Consider the following 24,872-nt stretch of genomic DNA (forward strand, 5'->3'; position numbering starts at 1 on the left):
ACGACGGCAACTCATACCCATAAAGGAGACCACGGCCAAAGGAGTCCCCCGGCTCGAGGAAGATAAAGAGACGTAATTACACGTGAAAGATAATGTAAAGGCCAATAAAAAAATAGAACCACTACAAAAAAAACAAAGAACTAATAGAAAAGAAACGATAAAAGTAAGAGGTTAAGACATTAAAAGGTAAACTAAGAGGACATCAGTAATTTACGACATGGATATGGTGTCTTCAACTGCTCCTATCCCTAGTCAGGTCCGCAGAGAAGTTTAAATCATGCAAGTCAACTCTCATTTGCTCATCCCAAGTTCTCCTGGGTCTTCCTCGACTCCTCTTACCCTCAGCTATAATGCTTTCTACCCTCCTCACAGAGGCGTCGAAAGTCTTTCTCTGCCAATGACCAAACCAAATAATTATTGTCCTAAGTCAACTTAAACATTGATTAAGTTGTAACAATCGATAAAGAAATATGGATAAAAAAATTGTTCCAAAATGAATCATTTTAACATATTTTTTTTAATTCATCAATCCATTAAAAAAATTAGGGTCTAAAACTCAACCAGATCATAATGTGACTCGACAATGTCAAAATCTCGACCCAAATCCAACGAAAACAATATACTTATTTACCAACCTACTTCAACCGACGTCTATCTTAAGTAGTCCACATCTTACCGTGTTATACGGTTTGTTTTATTCATATCTTCATGTTAGCATCTGCCAACAAGCATGTGTAGCAACTAATTTGCAAATAAATAGAGAAACCAAATCTGATTTGAATATCTAAGAGAGTGACCTAAGTATTATTTGCGGGACATTTCACCTTTTATTGATAATAACTTCAGTATTTTTTTCTATGCCAACGTTTTGATATGTTTGGTTCAAACTTCACAGTAACAGTAACAAGTAATAACAAGAATAGCGATTAGAAATAGTAGTCTAAGGCACTGAATCCAATATACTAGTATATATAATGAATCAACCAAATTGTTATTTCTCTGTCTTTAATATTACAAAATTCAATATAAATTGAGTTTTAATCAAATGACCTGGGTTATAATGTAGACAGATTCAATACTGTAAAGTGTATATATATATATATATATATATATATACATATATATATATATATATATACATATATATATATATATATATATATATACATATATATATATATATATATACATATATATATATATATATATATATACATATATATATATATATATATACATATATATATATATATATATACATATATATATATATATATATATATATATATATATATATATATATATATATATACACACACACATATATATATATACATATATATATATATGTATATATATACATATATATATATATATATATATATATATATATATATGTATATATATATATATATATATATATATATATATATATATATATATATATATATATATACATATATATATATATATATATACATATATATATATATATATATATACATATATATATATATATATATATATATATATATATATATATATATATATATATATATATATATATAGGGGATGGATCCATTGAGAAGTGGTTTAAAATGAGAAGGGTAAGAAGGACTCTACACCCTTGATTTCACTAAAATAAAAAAATCTATGGTCACGATTGAGCCAAAAACTCATAATTGTAAAAGTTACTATGTTACACAGAAAGGTAACTATGAAATAATTTTTAAAATGTTCTTAATTTATAACATAGTATCCTTTTTTGTATATATAGTAACAAAAAAAAATCAAACAAAAATCCTTCTCACCCTTCTCATTTTAAAATCCTTCTCATTTGATCCTACATCTATATATATATATATATATATATATATATATGTATATATACATATATATATATATACATATATATATATATATATATATATATATATATATATATATATATATATATATATATATGTATATATATATATATATATGAGTTTTACTCAAGTTTTTCCTCGAGTAAATTCTTATAATGAGACAAATATATTTGGAAATGAAATAGTATGTTGGATGATCTATATGTACTATTATTAACAAAAATGGTGCGAGGATTAAACAATTGACAAAGGAAAGATGTACAAGATTTTGACAATTTCCATGCAAGCGGTTTTTACTTTTTAGTAGCTCGACTCTTTGCTAATTTTAGCGTACACTATGGATTTTCAATTCTTGGACTATAAATGAATAACATAAATACAAGAAAAAAACTGGATTAGTTTACAATGCTCCTTAATAACCTCAAATAAATGAACAATCAAATGGATATTATTAGTCTATTGTTATTAATACAAATGTACGTTGTTCAGTTGTCAGGTAACTTTCTAAATTTAGCGAGTTCAACTTCATACTTTTAAAGCATATTACTAAGTATACATCTAACTGTATTAGGATTATCTCCATTACTTTTCTCTATTACTCATTATTGGATTTTGACACTTATTTTAGAATAAAAAATAAATCTCAAAATTTCCCCTATTAAAATTCCATCAAGCAATAATAGCAATTGTATTGAGTATTTGGACCCTCCATTAAATTTCAAGTAATGGAAAGGATCTTAAGTCCATCTAATTGGCCATACTATGTTACATATATATTGTAATATTAAGAAATATATGAGGCAAAACTTTTTGATTTCTTATATATTAATACCACGTTTGGTTATCTATACCAATTGATGGTAACGAGAATAATTTGTAGTGTGTAAATATTCATAATATGTATAATTTCATTCTCATGGTAATGAAACTTTGATCATAATTTTTTTCTTTATAATTTTTCATTACCACCTAATATCACATATTTAAATAGTAATGCATTGAAATGAAATTTATGAAAAAATGGAGATTAATGAAGGAGAATAAGCATGACTATTAAACTTGTGAAGATATATTCCACCAACACTACACTAACATTTCATTATCATTATCTCAATTTAATTATGATAACCAAACGGAACGTAATCGTTATAAATAAAAGGAAAATTTGATTTTAAAGATACGAACTTTAGCTCATTTGCTTTTAAAGGGTTGAACTTTCATTTATTTTTTAAAGGCTCGAACTTTGAGGTGGCTCCGCTTTTAAAGGTTCGATTTACCTTTTACCGGTTGAAATGATATTTTACATCCTTTTTTCCCCTTTTTTCTTCTTCCGTCTTGTACTGGTGATCCCCTCCTTCTTTCTTCACCATTGTTCAATCCCTAAACTCTCTATTTCTTCACCATTTTTATTTTCTTAAATATTAATAGTTTTCCATCTTTGTTCAATTGGATATTTGTTTATCATCTTTCTACAATTGGATATTTGTTAATTTTGAAGATTTCTCTTTCATGGAGTTTTTTTTTACCTTAATCTGTTCATCATCTTTCTTTCATTTCCTTTCCTCTCTTTTATAACTTCTACTGGGTATTTGTTTGTCATCCTTCTTTTCTTTCCTTTCCTTTCTTTTACAACTTTAAGATTTTGAAGATTGTTGTTTTAGAATTGTGTTTTTACTGATTTTATTGTCCATTAAGGTTATTTACTTTCTGGGTTTTTCTTTAGTTCTCCCATCTTTTTCCCAGGTTTTCTCAATTTCGGTTCCTAATCTTTGATTTTGAATGATCTTGAGCTTCAAAAGGTCTATTTCTCAGAATTGTAGTTGCTTGCTAGTGTTACTAATTGTTTATTCATCCTGTTTAGTGGGTGTTGTTGCAATTTCATGTTTTTGAAGAATTCGTTTTAAAAATTTCTATTTTGTTATTTATTGGGTTGTTTTTAAGATTATCAAAAAAGAAAATATCATCCTTATGGTGAAGATGCCATTGTTGAGGGATGAGAAGACTTGGATGAGTAGAAAAATCAATTGAAGAAAACAAATGGAAGAAGAAGGTAACCTGATATTCTTTTCCCAACTTCATTGTAGCAGGAGCGGCACTCTCGATACATAATTAACATTAATAATTATACTTAAGATAAATAATGCGGAAGAGTAAAACGCCGAACTGCTAAAAACCATTTAAACTAAAACCGTTCAAAACATAAGTTAAAAAAATCTTACAACTAAGAAAATATAAAATAAGGTTTGCTTAAATACGATAAAAAAAACATAAGTACAATATAGTCATCAAAGTCATTAAGTAAAATCAATGCAGCTAAGTCCTCGATAGAATAATTAAAGTTGCGGCCTGGATCAAAACTTGAGCTAAATTTTCCTGCAAAATACTCTCATCCATAATACGAATGACAGCCGATTAAATCGGTCAGCGATAAAGCCGAGTACAATTTTCTCAACAAGCTTATGATGCGATAGTTAAATTATGCTTACAAAATAATCATCAAGCACAATATAGAAGGTTATTACTCATTATTGACCTTTACTAAGCCATTAAGTTACATTCTCAATAGTTGCAGAAGTTCATTACTGCTACTAAATACTTGGTAACCTTAATGTTTATTTAATCAAATTCAATTAAGCCTCATAACTTTACCATCACAACACATCACAAGATCACAACAATAATGACAACTGATATATGTAGGGGTCTGGTTAGGTGAGGACCGTAGTCCTAAATTCTAACAGTGGTGGGAGTCGTCACTCCTCTCAATACTGTTATGCTCGAGACATCACAGGATGGGTTTTTCTCGGACCCCCTGTCTGACACCGCATTTTACGTGCCGGCTAACACGGACGTAGAGATTTTTACATGCCGGTTCATGGTTCGACGTTACCTTACTATCAGAGTCATACAATCAATATCATGCAATATCAAACAAGACTCTAAACCGAAATAATTTACATTCTTATAAGTCAAACTTCCACTAGTCAAAATTTTGACAATTCTACCCTTTTAATAGAAACAAATTACTAGTATCTAATAAATTAGTATTAATTAAATAATAAATTTTCGTAGCTATACTAAGATTCCTGAGGCTAAACTAAGTCATTATTATGTAATAAATAATCATACAAGTCAAGGGTAATATTTCTAAGTACTTAATAACGCATTTTATCAAATAAGCAGTAAAATAGTAAAACGGATCTATCATCACTATAAAAAAACCATAATCCGACAAGTTATTAAGGGTCCAAAATCCAAATGAAATGAGTTTTCAAGAAAAATAACGCTAAGCACTTTAACAAAATTTTTTGACTATTTTACCGATAAACCGATTAATAATTCTTTATAATTACTCGAGTCCAAAATAAAAAAAAATTTATCAAAACACCAAGATGACATGGAATCATTTTAAAGACATAAGTTTATTTAACTAGTAAAATTCATATGTATCTATATTATCATATTAATAAAAAATTTCCATATATATGACTTTTTTTTTCGAGTGTCCCAAAAGTATTATTGTTTTGACGAAAATATTACTAAACTAGATATGACTGTAATATTACCATGTAAAGTTTAAATGATTAAAATAAAATCATGTTGATCATGCTTTTATATTATCGAGTAACCATAAATAAATATCACATAACGAGAGCGTTAAGAAAATGTGTACTATTTTCCTCCAAAGGTGGTGCTAAACCAGGTAAGAGAATAATAATAGGAAAATAAGAACTTAAAGAAATAAGCTCCAAAAGAGAAAGTTTTCAAGGTTCCAAGCTTCAAAGAAGTACATCTTCAATTACCCAAAAGAAAATGATATCCAAGCTCCAAAAGATAATACTTGACTTTTCAAAAGTTGATGATTATTGGCTTAAGAAGTGATAAGATCAAGCTCCATCTTCATTTGATTCTTCAACAAATAAAAAGAGAATAAAGTTAGTAAGATGTTAATGAAGTGAAGATATAAGAAAGAATGGTAGAAAGATTTGATGATGGGGGTGCAAGTGATCTCATGGCTAAGGAGGGGTATTTATAATGGGTTTTGGGCAACTTTTTAGTTCATAAGATTGTATGAAAAAGAAGGTTAACTTGTGTAAGTGATTTAGAGTGTGTAAGTGAATGTGTAAGAGTTGGAGTGTGTAAGTGGATGTGTAAGAGTTTGGAGTGTAGAAGAAGGTTAACTTGTGTAAGGAAATGGTGATAGCTTGTGTAAGTGATAAACATTATGGATTGATGTAGAAAGGATTTTGGTTCATCAAATTTTTGTTCTAGTTTATACTAGTGAAATGTTTTAGATTAATGGAAATTATAATTAAGGTCTGATTATGAAAATATGATAGTTTACTTAGAAAATTTTGGTTAAAACTATTAAAGTTAATAAGATAAATATAGTTAATTTTTAGGTATAAAATAATTAAATCAAAGTTGTAAGGTTAAAATGATAAGTAGTAAACTTAGTTTACGGAAACAAAATTGAAACGTAACGTTTTAATAAAACCGTAAATATAATATTAAAATTTTACTTTTCATAGTATAAAATAATAAAATAATATTTTAGTACTCATAAAGAAATTTAATAATATATTTATATATAATTTTTTTTAAGTTTAATATTTGGAAGAAATTACAAAATCGGAATAAGGTTTAGGAATTAAAGGTGATTTGAATTAGATAACCAAAGGATTAGGAATTCGAAAAAAAATAATCGGAAGATTAAGATTAAGAAATTTGAGCCTGTTACATTCATTGTGTTATGTACTCTTCTACTATCTTTAACTATATATACATTTAGAAATTTGTTATGGTTAAATTTATAGGATGTCTTGCGTCTTTAAGAGATATGGAATGACTTTGGCATACCATTTAAAAATTCTAGCACCAGTGGAAAAAAACGTATCTGCTGCTTATCAATTGTTGCAGTTTTTTCTTAAACGCAGCATAAAATAGCAAAAAAGAATTTCGCAAAAAGAAAAAGTAGAACAAATGTTGCAGTTTAGTTAAGGCCCGCAGCACATGGGTATCTCAAATACTGCAGTTCAACTAAGCCCGCAGCAAATAATGGGAAAATTCCGCAAATACTGCGGTTTTAACTAAGCCCGCAACAAATAATAATCTCTTCTTAAAAATTAAAACCCGCCATTCAACGTTTGATTTCACAAATACTCGAATACTATTGTATTCTCTCAAACCCACCATTTTCGCAATAAACTGCTTTATTCTTCATCTTCATCTTCTTCTAAAACCCATAAATTCTTCATCATCTGCTGCTTCTGCGCAAATTGATTCTTCTTCTTCATCATCATTTTCGCATAAATTCTTCATCATTTTTCTTCATTGTTCTACTTCTTCCACACGAAAAACCTACGAAAAATTTGGACTTAGTTCTTGCTCTTCTTCAAGGTATAATTTTTTAAAGCTTAGTTCTCCAACCCATTGTTGTTCAAGCTTCATTAATATTGTTTTACGGCGCTTAGCTTTTTTATACTAATTTTTTTTCATTGTATAGGTTATACACAACCCACCAAAACCCACGAAAATTCAAGGTATCTTTTTCATTTTGATTTTGTAAATTAGGTTTAAATTTGTCATACTTTATGAATGTGTATGTTGTTCTTTTTAAGTTTTAAATTTATCATATATATCATGTTTTGTTATATTTTTAAGTAATTTCTTCATTTTATTTATGAATGTGTATGTAGTTGTGGTTTTTAAGTTTTAAATTTATCATAATTTTTTTTATAGTTTGTAAATTAGGTTTAATAAGGGTTGTTTATCACCACTACAAAAAAGGGAAAAGGGAACATGCATAAAGTGAACTCCTAAATAGAAAAGAGATCTCTTAGACCAAAGAAAACAATGTTCTAACATAGCAGTTCTCTTTGTTTAAAGGGAACATGCATAAAGAGAACTCCTAAATAGAAAAGAGATCTCTTAGACCAAAGAAAACAATGTTTTAACATAGCAGTTCTCTTTGTTAATCTCTTTGACCCACAACTTGACCAAAGAGAACTCCTTAATTTCCTAGTAGTAAGTTCTCTTAATTTTTCTTAAAAATTTCACACCAAAAAACCGCCAAATTGAAAATAATATGAAAATTTATTTTGTCCCAAAGAATAGGCAATTGAACCACCATTCATACCACTGTCCCTAGCTCTCTTCGACAACCTTTTTTCCCCCAAAATTAATCTTCAAAAATTCTTCAAATTATCAATAATCGCTACTATCATCAACAATTGTCAGTAGTTCGACGCGATTATACTCTCAACCGCCATTGACTTCTCGATCTAGGGTTCGTTGTAAGCGCTATAATCATTCTCAAATCGGCAATCACTACAAGAAAAATCATTTTTAGCAATAAGTTTTAGTAACGACTATATTTTTTTCGTTGCGAAAAATACAAGTTGTTGCGAAATTTGTTGTTATTGCTAAATAATCGTTGCAATAAGAAAAAAATTAGCTTCCCCACCACTTAAAATAATTTTTCGATATAACCTTATTTTTTGCAACGAAAAATTTAATTGTTAAAATTAAATAAATAATTCGTAACTATATATATCATTGCAAAAAATAATTAATATACAGATATAACAAAGTCGTTGCAAATCTTTTACTAATAATTAATGTGGGGAAAGTTATAAAATTGAGTTTATTACAATCATCATTCTATTCTATATACTAAAGCAAAGACCACCTAATGACATGTGTTAGCCTCTGGTAAAAAAAAATTTCCGCTCAAATTAGTTTCTCATATACTTTTTTTTATAACTTTATTGTAGCTTTCACGCCAAGATTACTATACATTAATGCATGCTATTGTAATAAATTTGACTAATAATTTTGCCTATTTAAGATCAACAAGTCTTAGATAAGGTTGTCCTACCGTGAGACGAGCCCATACAAACAGCCTATTAAAAAACATAAAAAAAATAAAAAACTAATTTTTAACATGTATATGAGGTGGTGGTTATTTATTTTTAAACACCTTGGTTTACCCAATTGGAAATTAGAGAAAAAAAATTATTTTCCAAATCTCCAAATTAAAAAAAAAGAAAAAAAAACGAAAAGAAGACTTTTCAGTTTCATTTTCTTCTTTTCCTCCAAATTCTAACCTCGAACACCGCCACCACCTTCTTCGTCTTCGTCTTCTTTTTCTCTTCACGATCTCTCTTCATTTTCTTTACTTTCTTTCCTTCGTCTTCAGTTTTTGTTGCCTATTGTCGTAATATGGATCGGATTGGTGTTTTGCAGCAAGAAGACGATGAGATGCTCGTTCCGAATTCTGATATTACCGATAATCATCAACCTATGGAAGGTTTGATTTGATAATTTGTTGCATTTTCGTTGTTTATTTTGTTAATTATTGATTCTTGATTTGATCTGTTTATTTTAATTTGTTAGTACGTTAATGGCATCGATTAGGGTTTTTGATTCACCTGGATTCTATTATTTTGTGTTTCAGTTGTTGCGCAAGCCGAATCTACTAGTACTAATAATAATAATGCTGAGATTCAACCTGTGGAGGATCCATCTTCGTTCAGGTTTACTTGGAAAATTGATAATTTCTCGAGGTTGAATGCTAAGAAGCATTATTCGGAAGTGTTTGTTGTTGGCGGTTTTAAATGTTAGTGTGAATTTTTTATGTTAGTTGTGTAGTTTACTTAATGGCGAAAATGGAAAATGTCGTGGTTGGATAGTAAATATATAATTATTGTTGCAGGAGGATACTTATATTTCCTAAAGGGAACAATGTGGATTCTTGTCGATGCATCTTGATGTTGCTGATGCTCAGACTTTGCCTTATGGGTGGAGTAGGTATGCACAGTTCAGTGTAGCTGTGGTCAATCAAATTCATAACAAGTATTCGGTGCGAAAAGGTATAAATTTCAGTAATTGATTTATGCTTTTAATCTGCATTTATTCTTATAGATTACAAAGGCCGTAATAAGTTGCAAGCAACAATTCAGATGTCTGATTGGATTTGTTAATTTATTGATTGATATTAAAGGTATTGCCTGATTAGAACTCATTTGTTGTAAACTTATTAATCAAGGGCATATGGCCTGCTTTTGAAGATGCATATTTGAGGTGGGGCATAGTTTATTTGTATATTTTTAAATACTTTTTTCTTTTAGGTATGTTTACACCCGGAGTGTTAGAGATGGATAACAATAGGAGACGCAGTCTGCTTGTGTGTTGCATCTCCATTGTTTTTTAGGTTTTGAGTGCTGCTTATGAATTATGATACTCAATGTGTTACCCTTTTACACATTTTAAGATCCATTGAAAGTACACTTAAGTTTGTCCTCCCCATGCTAATTTATACTTATGGACTACATTTATTAAGCAGTGGCATGGCCAATTTCCTAATGGTAATAAAGTTCTGATTCTTGGAGAAGAAATATCTTGCTCTTATTTGTATGTTTAAGTCGTTTTGCTCACCAATGTGACACTTCATGCAAGATGTAAATTTCCATTGTGTAAATTTGCAGATACACAACACCAGTTCAATGCTCGGGAAAGTGACTGGGGGTTTACATCATTTATGCCTTTAAATGAGTTATATGATCCTAGCAGAGGTTATCTTGTAAATGATACCGTCGTTGTGGAGGCTGAGGTTGTTGTTCGTAAGATTGTGGACTATTGGTCCTATGATTCAAAGAAAGAGACTGGATTTGTTGAATTGAAGAATCAAGGAGCTACATGCTATATGAATTCACTGCTTCAGACACTATTTCACATTCCTTATTTTAGGAAGGTCAGCTTCAACTAGTTTATTCAGGGATTCCTTCTTTATTTAGTTATTTATGTTTTTTATTTTATAAAACGAGGAGCTAACATGTAGTTTGCATGTGACTATAGGCTGTGTATCATATGCCCACAACTGAGAATGATATTCCATCCGCAAGCATTCCTTTGGCTCTTCAGAGTTTATTCTACAAACTTCAGTACAGTGATAGTAGCGTTGCAACAAAAGAATTGACTAAATCTTTTTTATCAATGTTACAAAATTTGTTGTAGCACCAAGGAAAGTCCTCTCTTCTAGTATTCAGGTTATATATGTGACACTGTTTTTCATTCAAATTAGTTTAATATTTTTGCTGAAATTGACAGTTTTTCTAAATGCGATACTGGAACTAGTTTCTTCTCTTCATTTTAACAATAAGGTTTGTTACAGTGGTGTTTATGCGTGTTAAGGTTGGATCACTAACAAATGCTATAGTCGAGGGGGTACGATTATGTGTCTTATAGACTTTTAATGTCAATTGAAGGTTGAGATTATTATACCAATAATCTAAATATTGAAATGCTCTTTAATATTTGTTTACATATTTGATTGATTGGTTTATTGGTTAGATCCTGCTGGTGTGGAAATAAAGTGCGTGAAAATGCTTGTAAAATTATTTATGAGTAAGTACTATACTATTGCATCGTAAATGGTTTTACTTTGATATATTATTTAGGTTCTATCTATTTAATCATTTTATATATTTTATATGTAAATGACTAGGGGGCTTGTGAAGTTTAGTAAAATTTTAATGTATTATTAATGTCTTGCAGTTTTTCCCTGGGGCTCCTTCAACTTATTCTCAGGAGAGCATTGATCAAGTTTGAGATTTATGGATTTCTTACGTTGTCAAACATAGGCAACAAAAATTGGAGAAGGAAGCAGAAGATTTGGATGATGTGTTATAAGATCATATCGATGGAAATTATTAAAGATTAGAAGTCATGAAGAATTTTGATGACACTTGACTTTTGGAATAAGATAATTGTATAGTTGAATTCTAGTCTAATTATATAATGAAATGGTTTATAATTTTTGCTGTTGGTATAGCATGTATGAACGCGTATATTTAATGGTATATATGGATTAGTACAAATTATATCGTATTGGTATTTTTATTTATTAATATAGGTCTTTTGTCATGTAAATGGTGGTTTAAAAATAAAAGGAAATTGAAATTGTACGGCTTTTTTATTAGTAGTTATTGGCAGGGGCAAAGAGAACACCTCCAGTAATTGCTAGTTTTCTTTGGTAAGGGAAAAGAGAATACCTCCCTAAAGCAGGTGTTCTCTTTGGTGGGGTTGTAGATTTTTTTTACAAGTAGCAAAGAGAACACCTCCATAAGGTGCAAGTTTTCTTTAATGTGAAGAAAAGAGAACGCCTATTTGTTCCACATGTTCTCTTTTATTTTACTTAAGAAAACACTAAAAAAGGGGCGTTCTCTTAGGCTAAGAGAACTGTGACATGGAGAACGCTCCTGAGGAGTTCTCTTAGGCATATTTGAGGCGTTCTCTTTTCCCTTTTTTGTAGTAGTGTATGGTTAAATGAATGAGTTATTGATATGAATTCTAATTAGTTGTTCAAGTTTATGAATGTATTTTATTTTTATTGTTTTTATATGTTGTTAATATATATGAATATTAATTATGGTTAGTACAATAAACATCATTTGGAAAGTTTAAAAAACATTGTATTATTATTTGGGTTAATTATGGTTAAATGAATGATTATTACTTAATTTTGTGCTTCATTAGGGTTCGTTAAGTATATATGTTAAAAATTGTGTATTAATTTTATTTTGAACTAATTAACTACACTAATTAGGATGACAAAAGATCGTTCGTGGATGAAGGGAAGCATTGAATCGTCAGAATTTATTGATGGCGTATTAGAATTTTGTAGTATTGTGGTTGAACATCAAGTTAGGACGGAGGGAGTTGGTTTTTATTGCCCATGTGTCACTTGTGGCAATGTATCAAAAGTAGATAGTGTTGATATCCTTAGGGAGCACATACTTCGACGTGGGTTTAGGCCTCAATATCATGTTTGGTTTTGGCATGGTGAGGAGGAGTTTACAAAGAGATAAGTGTTGTTGAGGACGCCAATAATGTGGCTGATGTCAATGAGGATGTAGTAGATCATGTTGATGGGTTTGAGACACATGAAGAAAATGTCGATGAGGATGTGGATCGTGTTGATGAGATGATGGAGGGAGTCAAGGATGAGTTAGGAAAACGTCCTAGTGTTTTTGACTTGTTGATAGAGGCTTCTCAAAAGCCTTTGTACCCTAGATGTAAAAAGTTCACCAAACTAACAGCAGTGTTGACAATTTTCAACATTAAGTCAGAGTTCAATTGGAGTGACGCTAGTTTCATAAGCTATTAGAAGCATTAGGTGAGATGCTTCCTGAGGGAAATGAACTTCCAAAGTCGACATATTATGCCAAAAAGCTTATGTGTCCTTTCGGCTTAGAGTACCAGAAGATTTATGCGTGTCCAAATGATTGTGTGTTGTATCGAAATGAAAATTAGAACTTAGAAGAGTGTCATAGGTGTGGGTTATCGTGCTACGAGCATAAAGGGGCTCGAGATGCTAAAGGGCCCCTGGCTAAGGTATTGTGGTATCTTCCAATAATACCTAGATTCAAGTGCTTGTTTTCTATAAAGAAAGATGTGTTAAATTTAAGGTGGCATGCAAATACGGTGAAGAAAGGTCACTTGCTCACACATCCATCTGATTCTCCGGAGTGGAATGATAAGTTGAATAAGACTTTTGGGGATGAGGTTCGTAATTTAAGGCTCAGACTGTGTACGGATGGAATGAACTCATTCGGCAATCTTAGTTCTCAACATAGTACCTGGCCGGTACTGTTAGTGATCTATAATTTGCCACCTTGGTTGTGTATGAAGCGTAAGTACATTATGCTTTCGCTTCTTATCTCAACAACCTGGCAATGACATAGAGGTATATCTTGCACCTCTCGTTGAGGATTTGAGAAAGATGTGGGATGAAGGCGTATTGTGTTTGATGCATATGCTAATGAAGAGTTCACCTTGCGTGCAATGCTTTTATGCACAGTTAATGATTTTTCGGCATATGGCAACTTATCGGGGTATAAGAACAAAGGGAAGAAAGCATCCCCAATATGTATCGATGACATAGAATCCACGTGGATTCCTAAGTGCAAACACGTATTTATGCACCATCAAAAGTTCCTCTCACGAGATGCACCATCGAAAGATGTTCAACGGGGAGGTTGAGGACTGTGTAGCTCATCAACCGTTGACCGGTTATGAGGTTTATGAACAGGTTAAGGGATTTGAGACTGTATTTGGTAAAACAGGGCAAGTGCAAGGGGGTGAAGACTATGGAAAAAAGAATCAATCTTTTGGAAGCTTCCATATTGGAGAGATCTACAGGTTAGGCCTTGTCTTGACGTTATGCATATAGAGAAAAATGTATGCGATGCCATACTTGGGACTCTCATGAACATTCTGGGTAAGACAAAGGATGTTAAGGTCGTGTGAGATTGGTTTGAATGTAAGAGTCTTCGTCCGGAGTTGTGGGCACATGTTAAGGTGAGTAAGGAAAGAAATAGAGCTGATGAAGTTGGTGGCAGTAACAACGGAAACGGCGGTAAGAAGAAGATGAGTAATGATAAAGTTTATTTGCCTACAGCTGGCTACACAGTGTCCAAAGCAGAGAAGCGTACAATTTGTGAGTCTTTGTATAGCATTAAGGTTCCGTCTGGGTACTCATCCAACATAAATTAGCTCAAACTTGTTTTATTTTGCACGAAACTTGGCATACAACACTATTTGGTATGTATTATTGCGTTGAAGTGGTTAGAATTGAAAATCATAGTCATATGCTAGAAATTACGTGTTAAGTTGAGATATTATGGGTTTTTAAGCTTTTTTGGCACTAACATCTATTTTCTCTTAGTGTTTTCTACAACCTTCTAATTCCGTTGATTGCGGCTACTACATTCTCAAATAAATAGACGATATCTTAAAATCCGTGAAGGAGGTTGGAGTCGAAAACATAGATGCTGTAAGTATTTGTTACGTTCTTAAATTATAATATATATATATATATATATATATATATATATATATATATATATATATATATATGTATATATGTATATATATATATATATATATATATATATATATATATATATATATATATATATGTATATATATATATATATACATATATATATATATATATATATATATATATATATATATATATATATATATATATATATATACTATTATTGGTAAAAATCTAATGTTTATGTATCTTTTAATTTTATATTATATTATAGTTTTTATACGACATTCTTAGGGAAACACGCCCTTTGAGAAATGGAGAAATGCGCGAATTAAAAGACAAGATTGTCGCGTATCTTACTAATTTTTGTTCTTGGTAAATTGTAATTTGTTTAGATTTTTAGGACTTTAATGTATATATGTACGTACAGATTATTGGTGATGATTGGTGATTATTTGTTATTATCATTGGATTATTGGATTAATCATTGTTTATTACATTGTACATTATTATTGGATTATTATTAGTATTAAAGAAAAAAGAAAAAAAATTATAATATATGCTTCAGGCCTCCATAAAACCGCAGCATATAGTTTAAGACTATATGCTGCGGTTTTATGGAGGCCCGCAGCATATAGTCTTAAACTATGTGCTGCGGTTTTTTCGTGGCCCGCAGCATATGGTGCACTTTTCTGATGCGGTTTAAAACCGCAGCATTTAAAATAGGCCATCTGTTGCTATCACTAATGCTTGGGGCCAAAACCGCAGCATATTATGGCCAAAAAACTGCAGCAAATAAGGTTTTTTCACTAGTGTAGGTTTTAAATGGTTTAATTAAAGAAGGACTGAAAGTTAGATTTTAGAGTTTTTTGTTAAGAAAAGTCGAGTCGGTTTCTTTAATGGTCACAAGAAAGTCCATTCAACTACATGTAATGTATGCAACATCAGCTGGCTTTTCTGTTATTCTAGTTTTTAGATACTCCAATTTTAGAATTTCAATCATTGTGGGTATTTGTAATTATACATTATAAACTATAATAGTCACAAATAACATTAGATTAGTAATAGATAGATTACCGTGTAAAGCACGGATACTATAATATTTACTGATATGATTATATTAATATTATTTTATACTTATAATTATTGTAGCATATAAACTTAATCATTAAATCTTTATCTTTGTTATAATAATATAATTATAAAAGGAAAGAAATAATTTGTTATAGAATTATATTAAAACATATATGTGAAAGAAAAGACCAAAAATACCATCAATAAATAAAAATTTATTAAATTGATTATCGTTAAGCGATATTGAGGAAATCATAAAATTCAAATAAGTCATGAAATGTTCGTCAATAGTTTTTATTAAATTTTAATTATTGTAATTTTAATTTGCAATAGAATACTCTATTTATTAAAAAAATATCATTCGTTTTTTTTTTCTTCCATCGTTGAAAGATTATAGATTTTCCATCAATATATTCTATTTTAATTCAATTTATAGATTTTATCATATATGATTAATTATGAAAAAATTAAATGAATCATAAAACATATGAATTGACTATAACATACTACTATAATATAATTTTTGAGTTTAAGACTTAAGATTGAGTGTATGAAAATAGAATATAAATATTTTATTTTTGTATTTTATTGGTTGGATCACTTTAGTTTTGATAACGGTTTAATGAATCAAGTTTGAATTTTCTTTATGATATGGGATAAAAAAATTATAGGCTTATATAAGAAAATACAGTGTTCAATAGATGACATATATTTATAGTAAATCAACAAATATTACATGTTTTAATGTGTTAGTTGTTTCCTTAAATATGAAGTCAAGTATCTAAAGTTTCCATGTCAACAATAAAATATAGGCGAAAATTTTTTTTAATGAGAGTGTGACATGTCCCAAGTCGTTTCTTCATTAGTACATTTTGTTTATTATTTATATATTTATAGCCAATCAACAAATATTACATGCTTTAACGTGTTAATTGTTTCCTTAAATATAAAGTCAAGTATCAAAAGTTTCCTTGTCAACGATAGAATATAGGTGGGAAATTTTTAATGATAGTGTAACATGTGTTCAAATTGTTTCTTCATTAGTATATTTTATTGATTTATTGATTGATTGATTTTACTCAATTTCCTAAACTCTCTTTAGCTTAAACAATCCCCTAATCTCTCTTTAGGATCTTCTCTTTTAAATTTTCCGAATCTCCATTGTAAGCCATTTAAGCTTTAGTAAAATTTTTTATTCATAATAAAACATTTGGGCTAGGTATGCACGCAGCTCACATTGGGTGAGTCACATTAATTTTGTTGTTTTACTTTATTGATTCATTATTTGCAAGATTTCTTGATTTTTCAATCAGGGTTTTCTGTTTTCAAACGATCTACCATTCAATTAAAGGCTATAATCATTGATACTTAGCACATTTAAGTCTTAACGACTATAATAATTGGTATTAGAGTGAAGGGTTCTTAGTGATTAATTTAAGTTTTTAATTGATTTTTGTATCCAATACGATTTCAATGAAGTTAGATATTGAGAAATTTAATAGGAATAGGAATTTTGGCTTCTGAAAAAACAAGATAAAGTGTAACACCCTCATAATAGGTCGAACTTTTGAAAACACCTTTAATGAAAAACATGAGCCAAAACCTACTCATGGCCCATGGGAGTGCTACCGCCACATCTATTTCTAATAAAATAAATGTAAGGCTTAACGACTAAGAAATAACTTAATAACTTAAAATCCAATAAAGGGTCTTACAACTTAAGAAAAGACTGAATGCAATCTATGTCCATATAAAATTTAAAAAACTTAAGGTAAAATTTAAATTGAAATACGACTCTAATAAAAGCTATGTTTCTATGTGATTCTCACTTCACCCATGCAATCAATAACCTGCAACATAAGAATGCAAGAAAAACAAGGGAAAACTCCCAAAAGTAGAAAATTGAGCAATTCCAACTCCATCTCGTAAAACGATTAAGTTTTAAAATAGTTTAAGAAAATAAAATATAATTAAATTGAAAATAATTTTGAAAAAAAAACCATACATATCGCTGAGTTTAAAAGAAAAACAATTTGAGAAAACAATATATATAATATCACATAAACCAATTTATTAATTTGATATTTAATAATGACAAACACATAATCATTTTTTTTTAATTTGAGGGAACGAGAACGCTAGTAGGCCGAGGCTTTACCCCTATACCTACTTCATCAAGAGGTCGTCACCCCAAATAATTCAAGGCAGCAGAGTAGTCTCAGGGAAACCTAGTGTGCACACCTCTTCTACTTGGATCACAACAAATGGAAGGAAGACCAAACATCGTATCAAGTATCAGAAATAATAATATCTGTCGGTAGCTATACTAACCAAACAGGACAACCTGTTCATCACCCTTATACTTGGATCACAAATAATATAAGAGCTTCATTTCCCTCGTGTTACACTTTATGTGATTTAATATATTTTAATAATTAGTCGCGTGATCACAAACATATAATCAAACATACATTATACATTTTATTTTATAATCATAAATTTTCCCAATAAATATATATCTCAGGAATATCTAACTGAAATCTCATTTTCCAAATCACCATTCTAATACAATTGGTGGCAATAGGAATTAATATTGTAAATATTTCTCCTTTAAATTCAATCGCATTTAAAAATCATTATTAAAATAACAATATAACTTTCATCAAAATAATAATATTATAAATATTTCTCTTTCAAATTAAACCGTATCTAATTTCTTTATCAAAATAATAATATAAATTTTATCAAAATAGTAATTATAAATTCAAGTTTGACAAAAATAATAGTAGATATAACTTGAGAATATATAAAACATAATATCATACAAAATAATGTCATATCAAATCATGCATTCTATTTAAAAACATTAATTATCACTTAGCACATAATATTAACGGGATAGTCCTAATTAGATGGACATTGAGAATTACCTTATCACGCGATCCTAGACAACGTACGCTCCTAATAATCTCGGTCTATGAATTTTAATATCGAAATACTGCGTTTTCTTGACTGAATTTTAAGCAAATGGGAGATGGAGGAAGTAGTTTGTAGGAGAAAAAGGAAGTGTGAGTAATAATGTGAATGAATTAAGGGTAATTGGTTTAATTTATAATAGGTAAGTGAGGTTAGTTATAAGATTTAGAGGGAGAACTGGGAAGTTATTTGTTAATGGAGAATTATTATTTTGTTTTTAATTTCTGAAATTTATTTATTTATTATTATTATTATTTTTTGAAAAAATGGCGGATATTACATAAAGGCTCTTCTTACTCAATATAATGTGCAAAAGGCTTTAAAAGGTGTTGCAAAGACGCCCGTTAGAATGACAGTTGAAAAGTGGGATGAAATCAATGCAAAGACTCTTAGTGCCATACAATTGTGTCTTTTAAATTAGGCACTTGGATATGTTTTGAAAGACACTATTATAAAGAGAATATAAGATAGTCTCGAATATCAATACATTTCCAAAAGTATAACCAATAGGTTACTCTTGAAGTATAGACTCAATAATCTAAGATTAAATGAAGGTAATTCTCTTAAGACTCATTTGAATGAATTTTGTACTATGTAATAGACTTACATAATACTGATGCAAAATTTTGATCGGGACTTTACGTCCTTTAATAGTAATAGCGCAAGTGCACGACGTAGCTTAGTACGACGAAAAGTACGGGTCGAATCCACACGGAGTAGGGGTTAAGTCAATAGTTTCTCGATTGATTAGTGTGTTCATAAAAGTATAATATGATGTTTGGTGATAGAAATAGTTAAAGCAAGCAATTAAAACTACTTAATGAAAATAAAGCATTAAAGTATATAAGAATGCAATAAACTAAAGCAAGGATAATATGATCAATAAGCTAAAGAGGCATAGGGTAGGCTTTCTCCCCAAAGTAGTTTTAACCTAAGGTCATGGATATTTTGTTATGGGGAAGAACATATCATAATTACTAATGTTCTCTCTCGAGTAACAAAAGGTTCCTAAAACATACTCAACTACCTATTCTCATGGAATTAAGCACAATTTAAGACATGAAATACGCATTCAACATTTCTAATCAAAGCATCTGCCTATTCTCATGTAGATGACTAATTTTTAAGCAAAGATTATCGTTGAAAGTTGACTCTCACCCTCAATTCAACAACACTACAACATGATAGCAAAATCCATCTTAAACCATAAACAACACAACAAAGCCTAAGGTAAAGAAAGCAATTTAGACTACATACATGGTGATAATGCCTAGCCTAAGCCAAAAGGGCATTATTTGCTACGGTCAGAGGCAAAATCGCAGCAAATAAGTGGGCATTATTTGCTGCGGTCAGAGGCTAAACCGCAGCAAATAAGTGGGCATTATTTGTTGCGCTTTTCCCTCTGACCGCAACAAATACTTGCTATTTTTTTTTTCTTTTTTCGTTTTTTTAATAATAATCCAATAATAATACAATGTAATAACAATGATTAATCCAATAATAAACCAATGATAATCACAAATAATCACCAATAATCTCTTTGTAATAATAAACTCTCGATCGTATATATAATATAATATTATGTACGTACATATATATATATATATATATATATATAATATACAATAAAGTCCTAAAAAATCTATACTAATTACAATTTATCAAGGACAAAAATTAGCAAGATACGCGGCAATCTTGTCTTTTAATTCGCGCATCTCTCCAATTCTCAAAGGGCATGTTTCCCTCGGAATGTCGTTTAAAACCTATAATATAACATAAAATTAAAAGATTTATATAAACATTAGATTTTACCAATAATAATTATTTAAGAACGTAACAAATACTTACGGCATCTATATTTTCGACTCCAAAATCCTTCACGGATTTTATAATATCGTCCATATACTTCAGCGTGTAGTAGCCGCAATCAACGGAAGTAGAAGGTTGTTGAAAGCACTAAGAGAAAATAGATGTTAGTGCCAAAAACGCTTAAAAACGCATAAAATCGCAACTTAATACGTAATTTCTAGTATATGACTATGATTTTCAATTCTAACCACTTCAACACAATGATATATACCAAATAGTGTTGTGTGCCAAGTTTCGTGCATAACAAACCAAGTTTGAGCTACTTTACGCGCGAAATTGACAAAAACTCTTAAAAACAACTTAACATGTAATTTCTAGCATATAACTATGATTTTCAATTCTATCCACTTCAACACAATAATATATACCAAAGAGTATTGTGTGCCAAGTTTCGTGCAAATCTGATACAAATGTGGTTGTATGAAATGAAGATACCAAAGGTGCCCACACAAGGCTGCATACAGACCTCACGACACAGCAGCAAACTAGTGACCAGACCACCTTGCACGACAAGTGGAGACCAAACCTATGCATCCAGGACCTAGGCTAAAGTGGAAATGGAATCTTGGTACTTGGCTCTAGCTATCAAGGTCCTAAAACCATTCTAACAATCCCCGTGGACTCCTAGAAGCTGAGCTGAAGGAGGGCTGCTCGACAGTTTGCTAGACCAGAATTATCTAAGGGTTTGTGGTTGTTTCGTGTTCTTTTCATGATCATTTGTAGTTTTTGTCTGTTTCATTAATCAAAGCTTCCGCACAACATTAATCCTTGCATAACCAAGGCCTTAATCAGCCCCGGTTTCGCATCAAAAATCAAGTTTGAACTACTTTATTCGCAAAAGTGTCAAAAACGGTTAAAAACGCATAAAATCGCAACTTAACACGTAAATTTCTAGCATATGACTATGATTTTCACTTTTAACCACTTCAACACAATAATATATACCAAATAGTGTTGTGTGCCAAGTTTCGTGCATAACAAACCAAGTTTGAGCTACTTTACGCGCGAAATTGACAAAAACGCTTAAAAACGCATAAAATCGCAACTTAACACGTAATTTCTAGCATATAACTATGATTTTCAATTCTAACCACTTCAACACAATAATATATACCTAATAGTTTTGTGTGCCAAGTTTCGTGCAAAACAAACCATGTTTGAGCTACTTTATGCGCAAAAGTGCCAAGAACGGTTAAAAACGCATAAAATCGCAACTTAACACGAAATTGCTAGCATATGACTATGATTTTCAATTCTAACCACTTCAAAACAATAATATATACCAAATAGTGTTGTGTGCCAAGTTTCGTGCATAACAAACAAAGTTTGAGCTACTTTACGCGCGAAATTGACAAAAACGCTTAAAAACGCATAAAATCGAATTTGTGTACCTTTATTGCTGTCCATTTTGGAAATGTGGCTCTGGATGTAGATCTCATTTTTCAACGCACTTTTTTCATTGTGCTGAAACGCATGAGAAAAGTAATACTATATATATATATTACGTACGCATTCAACAACGCTTCGAATTTTGTGTTGCGAGGCGGGCTTTGAGGTTTCTGTAATGAGTCGAAGACGTGCACAGTGTTTGTTAAAGGACATATGACCAAAAGTATCCAATGCAAACTACAAACGCAAATTTAAAATCAATGTATGAAACTAAAAGCAATCAATCAAAGATAACTAAGTGACATGAATTGAAAACAATATAAGCAAAAAATAGAATTTACTCTTTTGGGTTCAATCTAAGGATGAACAAGATGATTGTTGATGATTCAAAATATTACCTTCCAATAGCTTCAATAATTATACATCAATGTATGAAGAATCCAAATCGCAAAATGCTACACTTGAGGATTAAAATTAAGATTGTAATTGTAATTTAAAAGTTCTTAATTGAATTGAAGAAGAAATTATGCTAAACACTAAGTTTTAATTGAAATGCAAGCTAAACTATGAAGAATACATAAGAGTTACTTAAAATTAAGGGTGAAATCTGAATGCTTGAACTCTATCTTCCTCTTCTCTATTTATAGTCTTCACAAAACAAGTGGGGGTGGTGGTGGTTTCATGATTGCTCCACCAACCCTAGATTGTTTGAGGGAGGTGCCACCCCTAATTGATAGGGTATGGTGCCTAAGCAGTCTTGGCATCAGCAGTCAAAAGAAATAAAAATGATTGGACCTCTAATGATATTTCAATGGATCTTAAAAGCTACTGCCGCTCATCTCGCTCGACCTGGTCGAGCCAGCATCAGGTGCTACATAAGAAGCCTCAAAATTTAGACAAAAGTTGAAACCAGCTCCGCTCGACCCGAGCCATTTTGCTCGATCAGGTCTAGCGAATGCCCTGTACTTCTAGATTGCAGCCTGCTAATTAACATAAGTCACTAGAAGTGGAACTGCACCTCACTTGACCCGAGCCATTCCGTTCGACCTGGTCGAACGACCTTCAGGAGGGTTTTATCCAGCTTTTGATCTCAAGTGCAGGTGTAGGGCTGCTCGAGCTAGCTTGGCTCGAGCCAGTTTGGTGGAGTGGCTTAAAATGGCCTACTTTGGCTCTCGATTTAGCTTGTTTCTTCACCTAGCTCATCGAGGCATTGCTCCCTTGAGCTTTCGGAGTTGGCTGAGCAGCTTATGCAACAAAAGTGCTTGATTTGTACTCGGTTTGATGAGTTTTACCTGAAATACAACAAAAGAACAAAATACAAAACCAAGCGTAAAAACCTAAATAAAACAAGCATAGCTGTATCAAATTCCATCATAATCCAACTAAAGAATGCGGATAAATTATGAATAAAATACAGCTAACAAATTTGATGATGAGGAATTAGCTATTTTACCTACTTCTGTCCATTTCAGTTAAAATATATCAAAATCAAAATTCAAACAAGCACATTTGGCGCATAGACTGCTCACCTAATTCCAAAGGCTCAAGGAATGAAAGCGTTAATGAGGCAAGTCTAGAACAGAAGCCAAAAAAGTGCCAAAGTGGGTCATTCTATGTCTCTTTGACCAGAATTGGAAGAGTGCATACCAAGGGCACATTACATTCGCTCAATTATGTCAAGCTAGGCGGCTCGTGTTAAGTAGGCTAATTTTCCATCTTCTGCCTGATTTCTAAAGTTATAAACATGGTACCTTATGATGGCTCAGCGTATTTGAGCGAGTTGGATGGAGTCGAGCAATTTAGAAAGTTTTTACAAATCATGCTTTTTAAAGCTGCTAAGCTGGATATTTCTCCCACACCTTATGCCTTCCCTACTCTACAACTCGCCCTTATTTACTACCCTTCTAGAGGCTATCTATCTCACAAAAAGGAGTGGTGGAAAAATCACCAGAGCACCACCCACCACTTGTCCTTCCTTTAAAAAGAAGAAGCAGAAGACCATCAAAGGGCTTCCTCCATCACAAGAATTTTCTGTTCTAGTTCATTTGCTAAGTTTTCTGTAGTTTAAGTTTTCATTAACTTTATTTAGAAGCTTTCCTTTCTTCATTTGGTTCAACGTAAGCCATGAGTTTATTTGGAAAATATTATATTGAACTTAATTCATGTATTTCATCAAACATTTGATGTGAGATTGGAGTTTTTATGAAACTTATTAAAAGAGCCAATTTGAATCTTCATCATCTAGTTATGACTCTTCCTTGGATCAATTTCAAGAGACTAATCTCTATTTGTTTCGTTTTATTGCTTTTGCCTTCTTATTTTTAATGAATTAATTTAAAATTGAATTCAAGTCATTTTTCTTCCATGTTCCATTATATTATAGAATCATTAGTATTATTATTTTGTATTCATTTTCATTGAATTATAATAGCTTTTAAAAATCCTTAACCTGTTATTTTAATTTAAGTGCATTTTTTCCATAACTTTTAGTCTTGCTATTGTTAATTATTTCAAGTTCTAGTCATGAATTCATATTCATTAACTATATTTAAGTTGAACATGAGTGAAAAGTTCAAATTGGTTTAGGCTCGAAAGTATCACCATGTATATAGTTTGATTGTTTAAAATGATGTTTGGCTTAGATATGTAGTGTGTGGGTTAAGAATGATTTTGGTGTAATCATAGTATTACCGAATTGAGGGCGAGAGTCCATTTTCAATGTTAATTTGTGCTTAAAAATCTATCATTTCCAAGAGAATCGGTAGGTATTGTGGTTGGAATTGTTGAATGTGCACTCCATGTCTTGAAATGTGTTTAAGTCCATGAAATTAGGTAGTAACGCATATTTT

General features: G+C 30.7%; 1 protein-coding gene across 4 annotated transcripts; it reads left to right on the plus strand.

Annotated features, from left to right (window-relative positions):
* The first annotated feature begins 8,930 nt into the window (after window positions 1–8,930).
* On the plus strand, window positions 8,931–11,749 carry LOC130826193 (ubiquitin C-terminal hydrolase 12-like). 4 transcript variants are annotated; one of them, XM_057691765.1, is made up of 7 exons: window positions 8,931–9,180; window positions 9,328–9,489; window positions 9,586–9,742; window positions 10,358–10,623; window positions 10,728–11,137; window positions 11,223–11,276; window positions 11,427–11,749. In XM_057691765.1, exons 3-5 carry the CDS (start codon window positions 9,631–9,633, stop codon window positions 10,884–10,886), a joined length of 537 nt encoding a protein of 178 aa, XP_057547748.1. In that variant the 5' UTR covers window positions 8,931–9,180; window positions 9,328–9,489; window positions 9,586–9,630; the 3' UTR covers window positions 10,887–11,137; window positions 11,223–11,276; window positions 11,427–11,749. The 4 variants fall into 4 exon arrangements, with proteins under 4 accessions (XP_057547748.1, XP_057547747.1, XP_057547749.1 ...); XM_057691764.1 differs by having other exon boundaries at window positions 10,728–10,918; window positions 11,044–11,276; XM_057691766.1 differs by having other exon boundaries at window positions 10,728–10,918.
* Window positions 11,750–24,872: the final 13,123 nt, after the last annotated feature.

The sequence above is a fragment of the Amaranthus tricolor genome, chromosome 10, assembly GCF_026212465.1.
Source record: "Amaranthus tricolor cultivar Red isolate AtriRed21 chromosome 10, ASM2621246v1, whole genome shotgun sequence".
NCBI lineage: Eukaryota > Viridiplantae > Streptophyta > Magnoliopsida > Caryophyllales > Amaranthaceae > Amaranthus > Amaranthus tricolor.